This window comes from Parastagonospora nodorum (genome assembly GCF_000146915.1).
Source record: "Parastagonospora nodorum SN15 chromosome Unknown scaffold_6, whole genome shotgun sequence".
Taxonomy (NCBI): domain Eukaryota; kingdom Fungi; phylum Ascomycota; class Dothideomycetes; order Pleosporales; family Phaeosphaeriaceae; genus Parastagonospora; species Parastagonospora nodorum.
The window spans coordinates 1,463,271-1,480,485 of NW_001884554.1; the positions used below are offsets into that span (position 1 = coordinate 1,463,271).

Genomic DNA, 17,215 nt, shown 5'->3' on the forward strand with positions numbered 1-17,215 from the left:
TTGCGATAGCGAATCGCGTTGAAAACTAGTAGTCTTTAATCGTAATTGCCCGTAGAGGCTGCCTGCAGACGTTCCCTTCATCTGACGCTCACTTGTTTTGCTCGACGCGGGCCCATCATCGTGCTGGCATTCTTGACCAACTTGCGGGCCGTCACAATAACAAATCTCATGTTAGTCTCGCTCCAAATGATTTCAGCTCAAACAAACTCAAGACAAAAGAGTTGTCTTGTTGCGCGGACCTTGCATGAAATTGATTTCTGGAAGTGACTACCGCCATCTGGGATACAATATCAGACTTCGAACTGTCGCAAGAAATCGTCCGCCTCCAACCACGCTTGCTTAATCGTTTCTTTCCTGCCACCTCGCAGCTCGAATCTGACCTGCAAGTGCTTCGGTCGAATGATCAGTCCATCCGTCCAATCGTTCCAATTGTCCACCGGCAATTCCCCGGTAGGTTTGATTTCAAACGCCCATGCCAATTTTGCATAATGCATCATCAAGCTATTCTCAGCAAACCTCTGACCGGGACAGACACGTCGACCTGCTCCGAATGAATAATTCAGTCGGCGACCTTTGATATCTTGCATTCGCGCAAACTCGCCACGTCCATACTCATCTTGCATGTATCGCTCAGGATTGAATCTTTCGTGCTCATCGTAGAACGATTCGTCGTGGTTGATTCGCCAAGCGTTGACAATGATGTCGGTATCGGCTGGCACGGTGTAGCTTCCATAAGTATCTTCGCTCACTGTGTTATGCGGAACACCTAGTGGTGCGATCGGCCTCCATCGGAGAACCTCCAACATTACGGCCCTGACGTAGGGCAAGCTACTAACGTCATTTTCTCCTGGCATCCTCGAGGTTCCACAAACGCGGTCGACTTCTTCCTGCACCTTCGCCAACACCTCTGGGAATGCAGCCATGGCCAGGATGAAGACCATCACCGAGCTTGCAGATGTCTCTGCACCCCCTTCGAGTAGCACGCCAGACAGGTGCGCCAGCCCGTTGTCAGTGTACTGCTCTTTCTCTCGAGTCTTCAGGACTGTCGCCACAAAGCACTCTGATTCTTCACCCCCCATTAGTCTCTCTTTTACCTCGTTCACAAGGCCACCATAAACTCGCTCCTGCTCTCTCTTGATAAACAAGGCTCTATCCTTCCATCCTTTCCATGGCGTCAGCCAGTCGGGTATGTTGCCCAAGAATGGAAAATTGTTCAACGGTGGAGATGCAGTTGCACCCAACGATACAGTCCATTCAGCCTGGACATTGAAAAAACTATCTAGCTTGCCACCAGGATCCATGGTCTTCCCGCGCTGACCAAACACTGTCGCGAGAATAGCCGCACCAAAGCTGCGATCAACGTGCCGCTCAAAATCTTCCGGACGGTTCATCATATCGTAGATCATCTGCGTCGATTCGGCATCCTGTACAGGCTTCATCTTATCAGTCCTCTCACCACCAATGTACTCCACAATGCGCTTGCGCTGACTTCGCCATAAGTCGCCGTAAGGACTCAGTGCAGGATTCTCGCCTTTCGGAACGACGATATCAACGACCGCATTAAACGGCCTAGACGAGTAAATCGCGCCCTTCTGCTCGATAAGGTCGCGCACCGCTTGCCACGTGTTAAGAAGAATGAGGTTCTGGCATCCAAGCTTGAGACCGGTAATCGCCCCAAATTCGTGCGCGTACTCGGTGAACTTGAGTTCCGGCCGATTCACCGGGACCTGGTGCAAGTTGCCCAAAAACGGGACGGTTTTGGGCCCAGGGGGGTAATTTGCGGGGCGGGAGGATAGCTTGCTGTATTGGTATAGTCGAACTGCTGCCAGGAGGATGAAGGATGAGAGTGCGATGAGATAGACTTGAAGCGCCATTGTGAAAAACTCAAGTACAGCTTGCTTGCTTCTCGAAAAAAACAGGTCAAACCGCAATATCTCTTCTTGCTTTATCCTCAAAATTACACCTTCAGCCTCGTGCGGAGAGACTCACTATCCCTGTGCTTAGGCAGCATGAATGTGGTCGCACGACATGACCCTTACCGTTGCATGCAGTCAGTACAAAGTACGACCTATCATACATGTAATTCCAGCTCGATGTTCGCCAACGCACGCCCAAGGGAAGCGCTGATGAGATTTCCCCCATATCCCCACGATCGACGACCTCGACGCGTGTGGGTGAGGTGCCGGATGCAGCTAGGCTAAGCCGAGTGCGTGGTTTCGCATGTATGGCAAGAATCGATCAGTCATAATTTTGCGATGTACGTTTTGGGGGATGGATTGATAAGGAAAGATCTCTGTGGCGAGCTTCGGCGAGGATCGAGATGTGGAAACGACTGAATTTGTGTTGGCATCGTCGATGGCGATCGCGTGATAGGTATTGTACACATTCCTAAGTTAGATCGTCGGTGGAAATGCGGAAAGCATATTTTGGTGGAGCAGGAGTGCTTCATCTACTCCCTGGCTCCGGGGTCTGCTGGTCGTCATCGCTGCTTGAGATTCGGCAAGCCCATGGGGAGGCAGCTATAGCACGATACGATTTCGTACAAACTAAATTCAATCGCGCATTTATCATCTCGCAGGAAACATAGTTTGCAGTAAAATGGCGTTTCCAATTTGTAAAGCGTTACTCATATGTCAAAGTGACTGCAGTAAGTGAAAATGACGAAGGAATCTCCATCAACGTGCATCTACACGATCCAAACCCACCACTAAATCAGGTTCAAGACTTATTGTCTCGCATAGAATCACCGCCTCAATCACTTCCCTGAACCATCATCATCGGGCAGTAGACTGTCCAAAAGCTCCAGCGGCGCGACTTGAAGACGGTACTTCAAAAGCAACTTCAAATAAGCATCAGGGAACGCAATCAAATGCTCCCCGATATGCAGACCATCAGCAAATAGTCCGACCAGAGTATCATCCGATAAGAAGCCAATGAACTGTCCGGCTTTGGGAACGAGGTAAGAGCCAGCCACTTTGACGATACCGGTTGAGTAGAAGACGTATGAATAAGAGCCTTCGAGAACGACACCGCTTTCGACAACGCCAGGGCGGGGCGTTGGCGTGGGGAAGATCTCTGGGTCTGAATTCAAGGGAGTAGGTGCTCCGGGGATTGCTGCTGGGAGAGATGGGCTGGGGAGTGAAGGCAATGCGATTGATGGTAGACCCAGCGATGGAAGTGCGGGGATCGCTGGTGCGGCAAGTGAAGGCACGCTTAGGCTGGGTAAAGCGAGCGAAGGTAGTGCTGCCGGGAGAGATAGGCTAGGGAGTGAGGGCACTGCGATTGATGGTAGACCCAGCGATGGAAGTGCGGGGATCGCTGGTGCGGCAAGTGAAAGCACGCCTAAGCTAGGTAAAGAGAGCGAAGGTAGTGCTGCTGGAATACTTGGTAGCGCAATGGATGGAAGTGCGGCGACTGGCAAACCGGATGTTGGTAAGGAAACCGGAATGTCTGGTAGTACCGGAGATGGCAACACTGTGACATCGGGCACTGCTAAAGACGGTAATGAAGGAACGTTGGGCACTACCAAAGACGGTAGAGCTGCAACATTAGGTACTGCCAAGGACGGCAAAGCAACAATACCGGGTAGTCCCAGCGAAGGCAATGCTACAGCATTGGGTGTTCCCAGAGATGGCGATGCTGGAAAATTGGGTACTGCCAGAGATGGCAATCCTGAAACTCCGGGCACTCCTAGAGATGGTAGTGCTGTTAGACCAGGTAAAGCCAACGATGTTAGTGCCGGCAGATCAGGTACAGCTAGAGATGGCAATCCTGAAACTTCGGGCACTCCTAGAGACGGCAGTGCGGGTAATGCTGTCAGATCAGGTACGGCTAACGATGGTAGTGCTAGCAGATCAGATACAGGCAGAGATGGTAGTGCTGGCAGATCAGGTACAGTCAACGATGGTAGTGCTGGCAGATCAGGTACGGCCAACGATGGTAGTGCTGGCAGATCAGGTACGGCCAACGATGGCAATGCTGTCAGATCAGGTACGGCCAACGATGGTAGTGCTGGCAGATCAGGTACGGCCAACGATGGCAGTGCTGTTAGGTCAGGAGCAATCAACGACGGCAATGCTGTCAGATCAGGTACGGCCAACGATGGTAGTGCTGGCAGATCAGGTACGGCCAACGATGGCAAGTGCTGTTAGGTCAGGAGCAATCAACGACGGCAATGCTGGCAGATCAGGTACGGCCAACGATGGCAATGCTGTCAGATCAGGTACGGCCAACGATGGTAGTGCTGGCAGATCAGGTACGGCCAACGATGGCAGTGCTGTTAGGTCAGGAGCAATCAACGACGGCAATGCTGTCAGATCAGGTACGGCCAACGATGGTAGTGCTGTCAGATCAGGTACGGCCAACGATGGTAGTGCTGGCAGATCTGGTACTGCGAGAGATGGTAATGCTGCATTTGGCAAACCGACCGGAGAAATTGCTGATGGTAACGGAGGTAAGCTTAGGTCCGATACCGGTAACGATGGAAGAGCTGATGGTATCTCCGGGACAAGCAGAGAGGGTAGCGCAACTGAAGGAAACTCTGGCACATCTGAGCTGAGGCCTGGTAGCTCGATTGGTACGTCAGGCAAAGGCGCAGCCGACGGCAGACTGAGGTCAGGTATCGACAATGATGGTAAGACCGATGGAAACTCTGGTACAGCCACAGAAGGCAGCGCAACTGACGGCAGACTGAGGTCAGGTATCGATAATGATGGCAAGGCCGATGGGAACTCTGGTACAGCCACAGAAGGCAGGGCAACTGACGGCAGACTGAGGTCAGGTATCGACAATGATGGCAAGGCTGATGGGAACTCTGGTACAGCCACAGAAGGCAGGGCAACTGACGGCAGACTGAGGTCAGGTATCGATAATGATGGCAAGGCCGATGGGAACTCTGGTACAGCCACAGAAGGCAGGGCAACTGACGGCAGACTGAGGTCAGGTATCGACAATGATGGCAAGGCTGATGGGAACTCTGGTACAGCCACAGAAGGCAGCGCAACGGAAGGTATTTCTAAGAGATTTGTTACCAAAGGAAGTCCTGGCAGTCCGCTGGTTAACTCAGATGGCAGTGAGACCGATGGCAGCTCTAGATCTGGAATTGATAGCGATGGCAGAGCGGATGGAGCTTCTGGCACAGATAGAGAAGGCAGTGCGATTGAGAGTAGTTCTGGGACATCCGATACTAACGGTAGCCCTGGAAACGCAGTAGGCACGCCAGCTGGAAGCGCGGCCGACGGCAAATTTAAGCTTGGCACAACCAGAGACGGCAGAGCCTCTGGAAGACCTGCGATATCTGTAACCAGGGGTAGATCTGCGAGTTCGCTGGGTAGGTCAGACGGTAGTGCAACTGAAGGCACACTTAGATTTGGTAAAGCGACAGATGGCAGTGTCTCTGAAAGCAGTCCAGGAACATCGGATACCAAGGGGAGTCCTGGCAGTCCAATAGGTAGCCCAGATGGTAAAAAGACCGACGGTACAGGAATAGATGGCAGAACTGGAAACACTGGCAGCTCTCCTGCTGGTATACCCGATGGGAGCTCTGGGCCATTCAGTGGTGCAGGGCTGTTAGGTAATCCAAGCGAAGGAAGTGCAGATATTTCCGGTAGCGACGCAGGAAGTTGTAGGCTTGGAAAGGTGACTGATGGCAGTGCTGGTATATCTGAAAGCGGGTTTGAAGGTAATTCCGGGACATTCGGTAGCTCTGGGAGCTTACTTGGCAGTTCGGATGGCAATACGACTGGCGGTACGCCAATAGATGGCAAACTTGGAGAACCTGGCACTCCAGCTGAAGGTAGACCAGGAACACCTGCTGCCACATCCGAGGCTAGAGCATCAAGACCAGGCAGCGCGGATTGGAGATCGATCTCTGGCAACGTTGTCACGTCCGGTAGTGTAGGCGAAGGCACACTGAGGGACTGGTAGCGACAGAGACGGGTAAAATTTGTAACCTCTGGTACCTTTAGGGAAGGAACTAGTGGAAAGTGTTGGAGCTTCTGGGGAGTGCAAAAGAGGGAACTGCAAGAGTTGGGAAACTCCGGTATATTCGGCAACGATCCTGTAGGAAGTGTTGGAACATTAGGCTGGTTAACGGAAGGCAGTGCTGAGAAGTCTGGCAACGCGGGGTTAGGGAGATCGGTTGGGATGCTGGGCAAATTGCCTGGCAATTCAGCTGGTGCAGGCAAGCTAAGCGAAGGCAACGCTTCTGGGATGCTTGGGATCTCCGGGATATTAGAAAGTACCTGTGATGGCGAAACAAATGAAGGAAGTGCAATCGATGGCAGTACCGGAAGCCCGGATATTGATGGAATATCTGGCAATGCGACCACACCTGAGAGCGTTGGGACATTCCCTAGTGGATCGCTGAGCAATGCTAAAGATGGCAACGGTACACTAGGTATCGTAATTGATGGAATCCCGGATACTTTCGGCAAGGTCGGGACGTCGGGAACTGCTGCACTCAACGGGATTGCTGGGTTGTCTAGACTTCCTGGAAGTGCTGGCACACTGGGCAAAATCGTTATCTCTGGCAGTCCTGAGACATCTGGAATTGAGGGAAGCTGTACTCCTGGGAGACTGGGCGAGGCCGGTAGTTCTGCAACCGATAGGGATGGAAGTGCTATAGAGGACAGCGCCACAGAGGGCAGCGCCACAGATGGAAGAGCCACAGAGGGTAGCGCTACAGATGGAAGAACCAAAGAGGGCAGTGCCACAGATGGAAGAGCCACAGAGGGGAGTGCCACAGATGGAAGAGCCACAGAGGGGAGTGCCACAGATGGAAGAGCCACAGAGGGGAGTGCCACAGAGGGTAGTGCCGCAGAGGGGAGCGAGGGAAGTGCCACGGATGGAAGGGCTTCAGAGGGCAGTGCCGCAGAGGGGAGCGCCACAGAAGGGACTGCCACAGAGGGCAGTGCTACAGAGGGCAGCTAGGGGATCTCCACAGAAGGGACTGCCACAGATGGAAGAGCCACAGAGGGCAGCGAGGGGAGTGCCACAGAGGAGAGAGAGGGCAGTGCCACAGAGGGGAGCGAGGGCAGTGCCACAGATGGAAGAACCACAGAGGGCAGTGCCGCAGATGGAAGTACCACAGAGGGCAGCGAGGGAAGTGCCACAGATGGAAGGGCTTCAGAGGGTAGTGCCGCAGAGGGGAGCGCCACAGAGGGCAGCGAGGGGATCGCCACAGATGGAAGGGCCACAGAGGGCAGTGCCGCAGATGGAAGTACCACAGAGGGCAGCGAGGGGATCTCCACAGAAGGGACTGCCACAGATGGAAGAGCCACAGAGGGCAGCGAGGGGAGTGCCACAGAGGAGAGAGAGGGCAGTGCCGCAGAGGGGAGCGAGGGCAGTGCCACAGATGGAAGAACCACAGAGGGCAGTGCCGCAGATGGAAGTACCACAGAGGGCAGCGAGGGAAGTGCCACGGATGGAAGGGCTTCAGAGGGTAGTGCCGCAGAGGGGAGCGCCACAGAGGGCAGCGAGGGGATCGCCACAGATGGAAGGGCCACAGAGGGCAGTGCCGCAGATGGAAGTACCACAGAGGGCAGCGAGGGGAATTCCACAGAAGGGACTGCCACAGATGGAAGAGCCACAGAGGGCAGCGAGGAGAGTGAGGGCAGTGCCACAGAGGGTAGTGCTAGAGCTGGAACTGATATAGAAGGGGCCCCTCGAGAAGGCGCTGCGAGAGAAGACGCTGCAATCAAAGGCAGCGCAGATACCTCTGGCGAAGCGATCGATGGAAAGATCAGCGGCAATACCGCTGGCACATTTGATAGTGATAGCAGGGCGAGTGAAGATATCGTCTGTATGGTAGCCCTGGCAGGGTAGGAACAGGGAGTGCGATAGGCAGCGAACTCGTCGGCACGGCGTTTGAAGGTAGAACATTTGATGCTGGAAATCCAAGCGATGGCAATGCTAGACTCGCCACGCTCGCGGGAAGGCTGGGAATCGAGACTGGTGGCAAAGCGATGGAAGATTGCACCAAAGTTTGCAAGTTGATCGACGGCAAGGATACTGGACGTAGACCTGAGAGCACTGATTCCACCACTGGTACCACATTGGGTATAATTGAGCTCGCCGGTGATATTTGAGGGAGAGACGAAGCTATCTGCACAGGCTGCAATGATTGCAGTGATGCTGCAGGTATTGCTGGTGTTGAGAACACAGCTGCAAGTGGTGATGAGGGGATCAATGCCAATAGCGATGTTGGAACTAAAGCCGCCGGAGATGCGAACTGTGGAGCGGAGGTTCCTAAAAGAACGGGTGCTGATGGTAATAATGATAAAGGTGGCGCGACGTTTGATACAAGCGACGACAACTGAAGCGGAGCGAGGCCTATCACAGCAGCTGGTGAAGACACTGGTACGAGAGGTATCAAAGGCGACGAGAAAGCTGGTAATCCCTGCAACGCAGCCGCTGTCGAACTGCGGGGGGCTGAGGCCGAAGAGACCAATGACACAAATGTTGTCGGTGCCTGAAGAGACGATGCCACTGAACTGACTGCCACAGAAGGTAGTACAGATGACGAGGCTCCGCTTCCATAATTTGAGTTACGGAACACGGTGAGTCGGTTCACGCCACCACAGGTTTGAGCCGTGTTCCCTGAACAAACTGCGACACAGAGCGAATCGGCTGCGGGACTGGAAGCGTATGTGAAGGTGTTACCGCATCGACACGTCGAGCCGCCACTGATTCCTGCATACTGATAGCCGACGCAGAATGAAGTACATGCTGCCCAGGTCATAGATGAGGCCGAAACATAACTCTTAGCATTCAGAAGATACAGTGGTGTAATTGCGAGTTCATTACTGGCATCGCTGTAGCACCCTGAATATGTGAAGCCTGCCACTGATGTGTTGCTAGGCGTCTGCATGTACGGTCAGTTGATTTCCTCGAAGCCGAAGTGAATAGGGTGATGATGAGTGAGTACAACCGTGAATTAAAAAACGCATATGTGAGGCTGTCGTACCAGCAGCCTTTTTGAGATAGTGTTTGTAGGAAAATGATATGGGTAAGACGAGTGGTTTAACTTTGTAAACTTACAATTGCCGCAGCCCTGGCTAGCACAGTTCGTCTACCTTCGAGAGCAAAACCTTGTTCTAGGTCTGCTGAATCATGAAATGACTGAACATTTTCAGTTCTTCCTCCCGCTTTGTTGATGATTGATGGACCGGGAAGGCCGAGAGCGATCGGAGAAAAGCACAAAGCCCAAAGTAGAGAATGTCGCAAGGTTGAGGATGCCATCGGATCCACAGATGGCCACGGTGACATGGCAACCTGGATTCCCTGCCTTGCATTCTCTGGAAGTCTCTGACTATATAGCGACTATCCAGAAAGTGTGCATTCCTACGTGGTGGGAATGTGTCGGTATCGGCCCGAAGAACTGCACTATCGCGAATTCCAATGTCCCTGGCGCGCGAGGGTCGTTACGAGTGTTCGGATTGTAATTTATCTTCGCATCCTTTCTGCGGGAGTAAAATTCCGGGCATCATCGCATCGTGGCTGATGTAATCTGTTGACGATGTTCACCCGCATTCTGCGAGTGGATTTCGCATTGTGGTCTTGGCAATCTAGTTGATCAGTAATTGATAGGTGAACCTAGTGTATCAATGGAACGAATAGCTCTCTCTTCCACCAAACTGAGTATGTCCCTAAAGCGATGAGGCGCGATTGAAGTCGCTATGCGAACGGACCAGGAGTAACGAACAACGTGCGATGATAGCGCCCGGTTAAGAATGAACTTAAGGTATTGCAAGCCGAAGAATGCACAGAAGGCGGAAAAGGTTTTTATCCAAATCGTAAGGTAAAAGCCCGTGCTCAACCACTAATCTCGCTTATCAACAAGTTACGAAGTGACGCTTGGGCTTCTCGTTCCAGCACCTATCGAGACATCACTTACGTGGACATTTGCATACGGATTGTGCACGAAGAGTGTTGCCAACAAGGTGAACGGTGAAAAAGGCTAATAAGCGGCCTCTACGCGCGTGCCGGCGGGTTTTAGACTTCGCGTCGTGCCAGTCCGTCTAGGTCGTTGCCACATTTGGCTCCAAACGCTCGCTGCATTCTGTAGACCGCCAAAATAATCCACGCTTCCTGTCATTACCAAGGTTAACACTTTCGCGCGCGTCGTGGAATCCTACTTTCACATGAAAGCATTACTGCAGCTGTTCCGCACTCCGACATGTAGCATTCTCTAGAACATGATCTTTGAGAAGAACTCTTTCAGAATGGCAAGACGATACCAGAACATCTCCAACACGGCATGTAGCTATAAATCAGTTACATACTGCACCATGTCGGTTTCCGGCCCTGTTATGGCAGCGAGGCACTTGAAGGTAGTCGCGACCGCTCGCGTTACTCTTGGAAAATTCAGTGTGGCTCAAAGAACGAATGATGTCTATAAGGATCGTTCCTGTCAAACTTGGATCGAGCGTCTAATGAGCGCAACACGCCGCCACCATCTTCGGCATCTACGACACCAGTAAGCAATCGAGGTAGATGCATTCACCTCTCTCAACAAGCGTGATGTCCATTCTTACTCGCGCCAGTATCAACGGCACTTACAATCCCGAATGGCCACGTCCAACAACCTTGTAGAGATCATCATGATTCACACAGCTGTTTCAACTCCCGCCAGTCGAGTGCAATGGCCTTTAGCCATGGTCTGTTACCACCATTGCTGATTTAGTTCCCTTGAAGGATAGAGTCCTCAATTCCTGCATGGAATTCATCCCTCAGTAGAAAAGCGCCGTATTTATGTTTGCCCGTGTCTAGCGCTGCAAGGCCCTAGAGCTAGCAAGACATATAACTGGTAATTGATTATAATCACACCGTTAGGGAGTACCCCAACAGAAGGTCACAAAATGATGTAACGAAAAGCGCTGCAAAGAGTATAATTGTTAAAACATCGAACTCTAGTTGTGATCGCTGTAATGATGGTCACGGCCTAAACTCGTCCCTCTCATCAATAGAAGATCTTCTAAAAAGAGAATTTCTGCGACATGGGCGCGCCTTGCTTGTATTTCCTCAGCACAGATTCTAGTTCCTGAACTAAAAAGACTTTAGGTGCTCTAAAAGCTAGCTTAATCCTAATCTGCGAAACTTAGCCTCTATCACCGCGACTTACAATTTCCATAGTTTTACTAGTTTCGATGTTATTTCAATAGGAAGTCAATTACGAAAATCAAGATTCGAGAACCTCTATATCCGAAGACGAACAAGAGCAACGAGACTATCGAACGTTTTAGCGCAAACCCAGATAATTTCACTAGTCTCTGCTCAGATCATAAGAAGTGCGTGCGGCAGCATGGAGTATATCAGGAGGCCAAACTGACTGTCCTTGCACGCGACTCCAGTTCAGCATTCCCACAACAGTCGAGTCTAATTCGTCAACATGCCCTTCACATCGGTCGTTATCATTCAGCTCTGCGCTGCCTTAGGTGTTGAAGCTGCGTCAGAACAGTTTGTGTCATTGACTGCGCGTTGTAAAGAGAATTTTGGAGGCACAACGCGCCAGGGCAGCGAATAAGGTGACTGTTGCTCCCAGTATGGGTATTCTAGCTTCAGACGCGTAGAGATCACTGGGCTATGAACAGCAGTGTCTAGAAACTGCGATATCACCAAGGACTTCCGCGAAGTTGCGAAGAAGTGCCAGAAAGATTTCGGCAGTTGCAATGGACAGCCCTCTCGCATTACCACAGTGACGAGCTCTGTGTTTGCTCTTGCCCCCTCAGGCATTCGCTCTGACACGACTGTCATTATTACTTAGATCGCTGATGTAGCGACCGTTACCCTTTTCAAGCGCGACAACAACACTCATCCAGCCGACTATATTGACTCAAGTGACTACATCTACTTCTTTAAGGATTTTGACCGTAACTCTTGTCATAAGTTGATAAACATAATGGTAATTCGACCACTTCCTGGCACCCGTGAAAGAAAATTCCGCATGTAGGATGTGTTGCGTAGCCACCATTTGATAGTCGGTAATTGGAGGAAGCAGAGTTGTGATACGCAAAGTGCAAGGGCAGATATTTCCTATGACTATAGACCCTCACCCTTTTCGCTCTTAATCTTGATCATATCGGCTATGCGAATGGTAACCTAACCTAAATTTTCAGACCCATGTTGCACGGCGCATCCTGGCTGAACATCGCCAAAGGATTTAGGCAAAAGATATTGGGGGCCATCTATACAAGTCCATCAAACAGTACACTTGCATCGAACCCGATACACCACTTTCAGGAGACGATCACCAAATTGTGTCTATCTGATGGACTCCAGACAGCAGTCTAGCTACCAAAGTAGCGAAACCCCATTGAAACACGTCACGCAAATTCTGGAATGGATCAAGTCCTGTGGCAGGCTGCATGGAGGCTTTTGTGTGCAAACTTCTGCGATACAGAGGGAGCCCGAAGAGGTATTACGATGGCTAATTGATACGCACCAGATGTGTATCGTGCCAGGCATCTCTGCGCATCGCTACGTGGCTCTCAGCTACGTTTGGTCTCGAGCCGATTCTGATAACCCTCAGATGCAGCCTTTCGACGAGGACCTCTTCGTCAAGAATGACCGAACTGCTCCACTCTCCCTCCCACAGACTTTGCTTCTCAACGATACAACCTTGGTAGACCTACAGAATCCGGGGTACCTTCAGCGGGAAGAAAATAAGCAACGCATACCAGCCGTGATAAAGCACGCCATCGAGCTTATTTTGGCCCTCAACGAGAGGTATCTTTGGGTTGACAGGCTTTGCATCGTGCAGAACAATTTGGGTGACGGGGGAACGCTAAGCCAAGTCGCGGTAATGGACAAGATCTATGCTAGCGCATTCTTGACTATAATTGCAGCAGCTTCGGAGGACATGTATGCAATGAGATCGACAATGGGCTGGCCAATGTTCTCGGCTCAAGAGGCTCCTGCGCTCGAACGTGGGCTGGGGGATGCCCCTCCAGAGCTGAGTAAAAGAAGCCACGCCAGAATTACTCGTGATCGATATGGACGTCTTGCGCAATCCAAGTGGGCTTCGCGGGGTTGGTGGGTTACTACTTGTCTGACATATTGGTTGAAGAAAAACCAATGCCATACATTCAGGACCTACGTTTCTCTTTGTTGATACCATTACCAAAATGCTGACATCTCAAGCTACCAGGAGCAGATTTTGTGCAATAGATGTGTCGTCTTTGTTGATGAGGGTCTCCTATGGGACTGTCGTTATTCCGTATGGGATGCAGTCGACCTTCACCCTGGTCATGTCGCGTATGTCAAAGCATTCGATACAGAGAGCCGAAGTCTGTTCTCGACATGATGGTGGCCCAAATTTAATCTTTACCTTGATCTAATCTGTCCCTATAACGGTCGAGCATTCAGCTGTCCACAAGATACACTTAAAGGCATCAAAGCCATCCTTGAGGCACTGGAACCGTCGTTCCCTGGAGGCTTCATTTCAGGTCTGCCGTGTGCTTTTCTGGACCATACTCTTCTTTGACAGCCCTTTGGAGCCGCAAGTCGCCGTGTAGATCGATGCGACGGTGGTGAGGTACTTTCCAGCTTACCATCATGGGCATGGTGCGGGTGGCAATGTTTGGTCGACCCCACCAGTCTTCGCTCAGGCCTTCCTACATTGGCGCAAATCGGTGTCGAGAGGTGGCTGGAAGCTGGAGCACGAGGAACCTGGTTGATTGGCAGATCTTGGATACTCTCCAATCCAGTCGCGTCCAAGAGCCTCTTTTGACAGATAGGTAGCCTTCTCCACAGATGTTGACATCCCTTAAGGCTGGAGGCGCCACGAAACCTCGCAAGAAGCGGATACAATCTTTGTGCATGCTAAAGATGAGAGGGTACAGTTCAGGCAGCCAATACTGGTAGAGCAAGACTTGCCAACACAGAGACATATAATCACACCGAACTACTTGGCATGTACAACCACTGCGGCTTATTTTCACGTCGCAACAATACTAGAAAGAGAAGATCTCGCCGAACAAGATGGCCTCCCACACATGCCAGTTTTCGAGAACCCCGTCTTTGCGCGCGGTCCAAGGGAAGAGACCTGCCCTATCCTGGTTCTCCATGCACCCAATGGTGCATTTGCAGGCTTGCTTAGGGCACCGAATTGGAAAGAATTCGATAGAACATCACAAATTGAACTCATCGCGATCTCAACAGGAAGTGCGAATGCAAAGGACATGTAGGCATCCATGGAATAGAGAGTGTTCGAGACATTGACGGATACGTACAATAATCGCGATCGTGATCATTTTGATCTGATACTTTATGAATCCTCTTGGATCAACGATCCAGGGAAGGCAGCTTTGCTTTCCGACATTGAAACGGCTTTCAGCAGAGAGATACCTAGGGGAGACTTTTCAGTGCAGAAACTTATTCAACGCATAGATGAGCAGGCGAGGAAAAGATTCCCTGATGATGATGATGATGATGATGATGATGATGATGATGATGATGATGATGATGATGATGATGATGATGATGATGCAGATTGGTTCGACAGCCTGATATAGAAGGAAGGCCGCTGGATGGTAGTCCGCAACATATTCATGGAACAGAGACAGGCAACACCACTACCACAAGATCCTCATCATCTTTTTCGACAACAATTCTTCGACCGTATGGGCCGTAAGGGATCGTTGCAGGAGCTGCTTTGTAGCTTCCCACCATCTCAAAATCATGAAAAGCTGGAAGAAGTGCGATGCGAGTTCTACAATGTTTTTCGGATCGAGCGTAAAGAGGGAATAGCATGTAGGCGAGCATGTGGCTGGGTCCCAAAACAAATATGGGAAACTTACGCAACAAGTCCGATCGAGGTTACGCTGGGATGACGAGACCAGAACCCAACAATGGATCAGGGCGCTTTCCTCGAGGAGAATAGGTAGAGGCACACCAAGGTTGCGATGAATAATTATCTGGTACAGGCGGCGAAAGGTGTCCAATGGTTTGCTCTGCGCTTCCATATACTCACATGCGGTGGCAGTCTTGCGGCTTGTAAAATTCACTATTCCACAGGATAGAGTTCGGACAGTTGGCTCGTACGCGATTAAACTTGTAAGCAAAAGCGACATCCATCTATCACTTCCGCTTAAGGGTTCCCAAGATATGGAAACGGTTCTCGATCACAACAAAGCGGATGCAGTATCAGACTACTCCTATAGCGAATGTTGCTCCATACATACGTCATTTCTCAATTCGTTCACAGATGGAAGGCAGTCACGCGATACAGTCTTCTCCAAATTTTGTATGTAATGCTCTTGCGTGTTTGAGCAGACGGTAGCAGGCCTTTAGTTCTCGTGGTTAATAATTAACGGGATTGGTGCTTTACAAACAGCCCGTCCGCTCTCACATCTTAAATTCGCACGTCTCCCATAACTCATAACTAGTCGAAACAGAGCTCAACTCGAGCTACCCCATTCTTACCTTCTCCCCTTTAAGTAAACGTCCCAGACTTTGTCAGGTTTGCATCATCCTAATCTTAGCATGACTCATTCTGTGCACAAAAGCATCGCCATTTACTGCATCGTTCAGTTCTCCCTGGCCTCTTCTTTTCTGCTTCAATCAATTCCAAGAGTTTAGTGTAGCCTTTCCTGATTGGCCAATATGTCACCGACTTCTTCACGGCACCATACGCAAACCGTGATCGGTATTCCTCGAATGCCTGCTCAAGCACAATTTGCACCTTCTTATTAGGACTACACTCGTGAATGGCTTGTAGGAATGCTTCCATCGACTGCTTGGGCTTCTGATCCACAGCCCAGTCGGTAGTTTCACATGGTTCGGACTTCTGCAAGTGTAAACGGGTATCGTCGTTGATGGCAAAGATGCCTGGAATAGTCTGACCCCATGGCACCGGATAAGACAAGGTCCCGCCATACCAATCGAACAGATCCAACGTGAAATCTGCAAAGCACCACTTGTCGGCGCCAGGTTTGATGAGAGCATCAAATAGGTATTCCTTGTTTTTGGCAGGTATAGGGCACTCGGCATCCATCCACCTCTTCGCGTTGGCTACTGCATGCGATAGCGAGGTCAGAGTTGTACGTTCACTTTCCGTCAAAATGGTGTTCGTATTCGAACCTCCGTTGTCGCCGTGCAAAGCGTCGTTGAGCGCATCGAAGTCGGCGTGGAATGTCAAGGCGATAATCTCTATGATGCAGCGATCTAACCGCACGCTTGCGCATAGTGGCTTTGCACCCTCAGCTGGCCCACGCCATTCCACCTCGTGTAGCGCTTGGCGAGCTTTGTCTCCTGAGGGCAGTTCCGAGATGGACAACTTAGCAAGATTTGTGGCGATGGTGGTATACTTTGGAGGCGCTTCCTCCGATGGCGCGGGTTGGGGTGTTTGAACCATCGGGCGAGTGTGTGCCTCGTTTGCGTCCTGAGTTGTGCGGGAGTTTTGGCGTCGAAAGGGCCACAGAATGAAGCCGGGCATAGTTATGTCAATTTGATAGAAAAGTGAGGTAGAGAACAAGGCCCGTAGTCGTTTTGTACGTTCTGTGCGTTCTGTGCGTTCTGTGTGCATGATAAGCGAAATAATTAGGTTTCGTAGTAATTTGGTACGCTAAAAGAGTACCGGTATCAGTCCCACATTCTTAAGAGGAACTTTTAAAGCGTCTAGATGTCTGCTGAATATCAGATAATATAGCGTTATTAGATACTATAAGGTAGACTGCAGGCATAGAGAGCTTAGATTAATAAGAAGTACTTATATTTAACTAAAGATAGAATAGTAGATAAAGAGTCTACTAAGAAAAGAAAGTAGCTAGCTATATATACTATAAGGCGTATAGATACTAAGCTAGCATATATACTAGCCTAGAGTAGACTAGCTAAAGTAAAAGCAAAGTAGCAAATAGATATAGATTAGGTTATAGTTAAGTATTATATAATATAGAGACGTAATGTAGGTTAAGGTTATACTTTTTTTCTTAATTTTTTTAACTTTTTATATAATTTCTAGAATATTTAGCTCTTATAGAGTATTAAAATATATAATAAAGCTTACTATATTTATTAAAGTCTATAGTAAATTACTAAAAAAAGTTATATAGTTTAAGTAATGCTAAGAAAAGTTTATTAACCGTAGATTAATAGAAAAGATTTTCTTATTAGTAACGTACCTTACAGGTAGCTAGATATATAGTTTAGCTAGATACTTTTGCTAAACCGTCTACTAAATTCTATCTCTTAATATAATATCTAATAATAACAC

The 17,215-nt window shown here is 50.0% G+C and overlaps 8 protein-coding genes across 8 annotated transcripts; 4 read left to right on the top strand and 4 right to left on the bottom strand.

Annotated features, from left to right (window-relative positions):
* Positions 1-290: 290 nt before the first annotated feature.
* SNOG_04767 (hypothetical protein) lies at positions 291-1,874 on the bottom strand (the record flags this gene model as incomplete). The annotated part of the gene is made up of 1 exon (XM_001795126.1): positions 291-1,874. One exon carries the CDS (start codon positions 1,872-1,874, stop codon positions 291-293), a length of 1,584 nt encoding a protein of 527 aa, XP_001795178.1.
* Positions 1,875-2,755: 881 nt separating this feature from the next.
* SNOG_04768 (hypothetical protein) lies at positions 2,756-8,538 on the bottom strand (the record flags this gene model as incomplete). Its single annotated transcript, XM_001795127.1, has 4 exons — positions 2,756-4,077; positions 4,127-6,926; positions 6,951-8,430; positions 8,498-8,538. 4 exons carry the CDS (start codon positions 8,536-8,538, stop codon positions 2,756-2,758), a joined length of 5,643 nt encoding a protein of 1,880 aa, XP_001795179.1.
* On the top strand, positions 4,135-5,925 carry SNOG_20046 (hypothetical protein; the record flags this gene model as incomplete). The annotated part of the gene is made up of 1 exon (XM_001795128.1): positions 4,135-5,925. One exon carries the CDS (start codon positions 4,135-4,137, stop codon positions 5,923-5,925), a length of 1,791 nt encoding a protein of 596 aa, XP_001795180.1.
* Positions 6,656-8,087, top strand: SNOG_20047 (hypothetical protein; the record flags this gene model as incomplete). Its single annotated transcript, XM_001795129.1, has 3 exons — positions 6,656-6,910; positions 6,931-7,801; positions 7,843-8,087. 3 exons carry the CDS (start codon positions 6,656-6,658, stop codon positions 8,085-8,087), a joined length of 1,371 nt encoding a protein of 456 aa, XP_001795181.1.
* Positions 8,539-10,365: 1,827 nt separating the features above from the next.
* Positions 10,366-10,603, bottom strand: SNOG_04769 (hypothetical protein; the record flags this gene model as incomplete). Its single annotated transcript, XM_001795130.1, has 2 exons — positions 10,366-10,466; positions 10,561-10,603. 2 exons carry the CDS (start codon positions 10,601-10,603, stop codon positions 10,366-10,368), a joined length of 144 nt encoding a protein of 47 aa, XP_001795182.1.
* A 1,842-nt stretch (positions 10,604-12,445) lies between these two features.
* On the top strand, positions 12,446-13,303 carry SNOG_04770 (hypothetical protein; the record flags this gene model as incomplete). Its single annotated transcript, XM_001795131.1, has 2 exons — positions 12,446-13,032; positions 13,141-13,303. The coding sequence occupies 2 exons, from the start codon at positions 12,446-12,448 to the stop codon at positions 13,301-13,303; spliced, it is 750 nt and encodes a 249-aa protein (XP_001795183.1).
* A 677-nt stretch (positions 13,304-13,980) lies between these two features.
* Positions 13,981-14,513, top strand: SNOG_04771 (hypothetical protein; the record flags this gene model as incomplete). Its single annotated transcript, XM_001795132.1, has 2 exons — positions 13,981-14,076; positions 14,202-14,513. The coding sequence occupies 2 exons, from the start codon at positions 13,981-13,983 to the stop codon at positions 14,511-14,513; spliced, it is 408 nt and encodes a 135-aa protein (XP_001795184.1).
* A 965-nt stretch (positions 14,514-15,478) lies between these two features.
* SNOG_04772 (hypothetical protein) lies at positions 15,479-16,435 on the bottom strand (the record flags this gene model as incomplete). The annotated part of the gene is made up of 2 exons (XM_001795133.1): positions 15,479-16,014; positions 16,081-16,435. 2 exons carry the CDS (start codon positions 16,433-16,435, stop codon positions 15,479-15,481), a joined length of 891 nt encoding a protein of 296 aa, XP_001795185.1.
* Between the last annotated feature and the right edge of the window lie 780 nt (positions 16,436-17,215).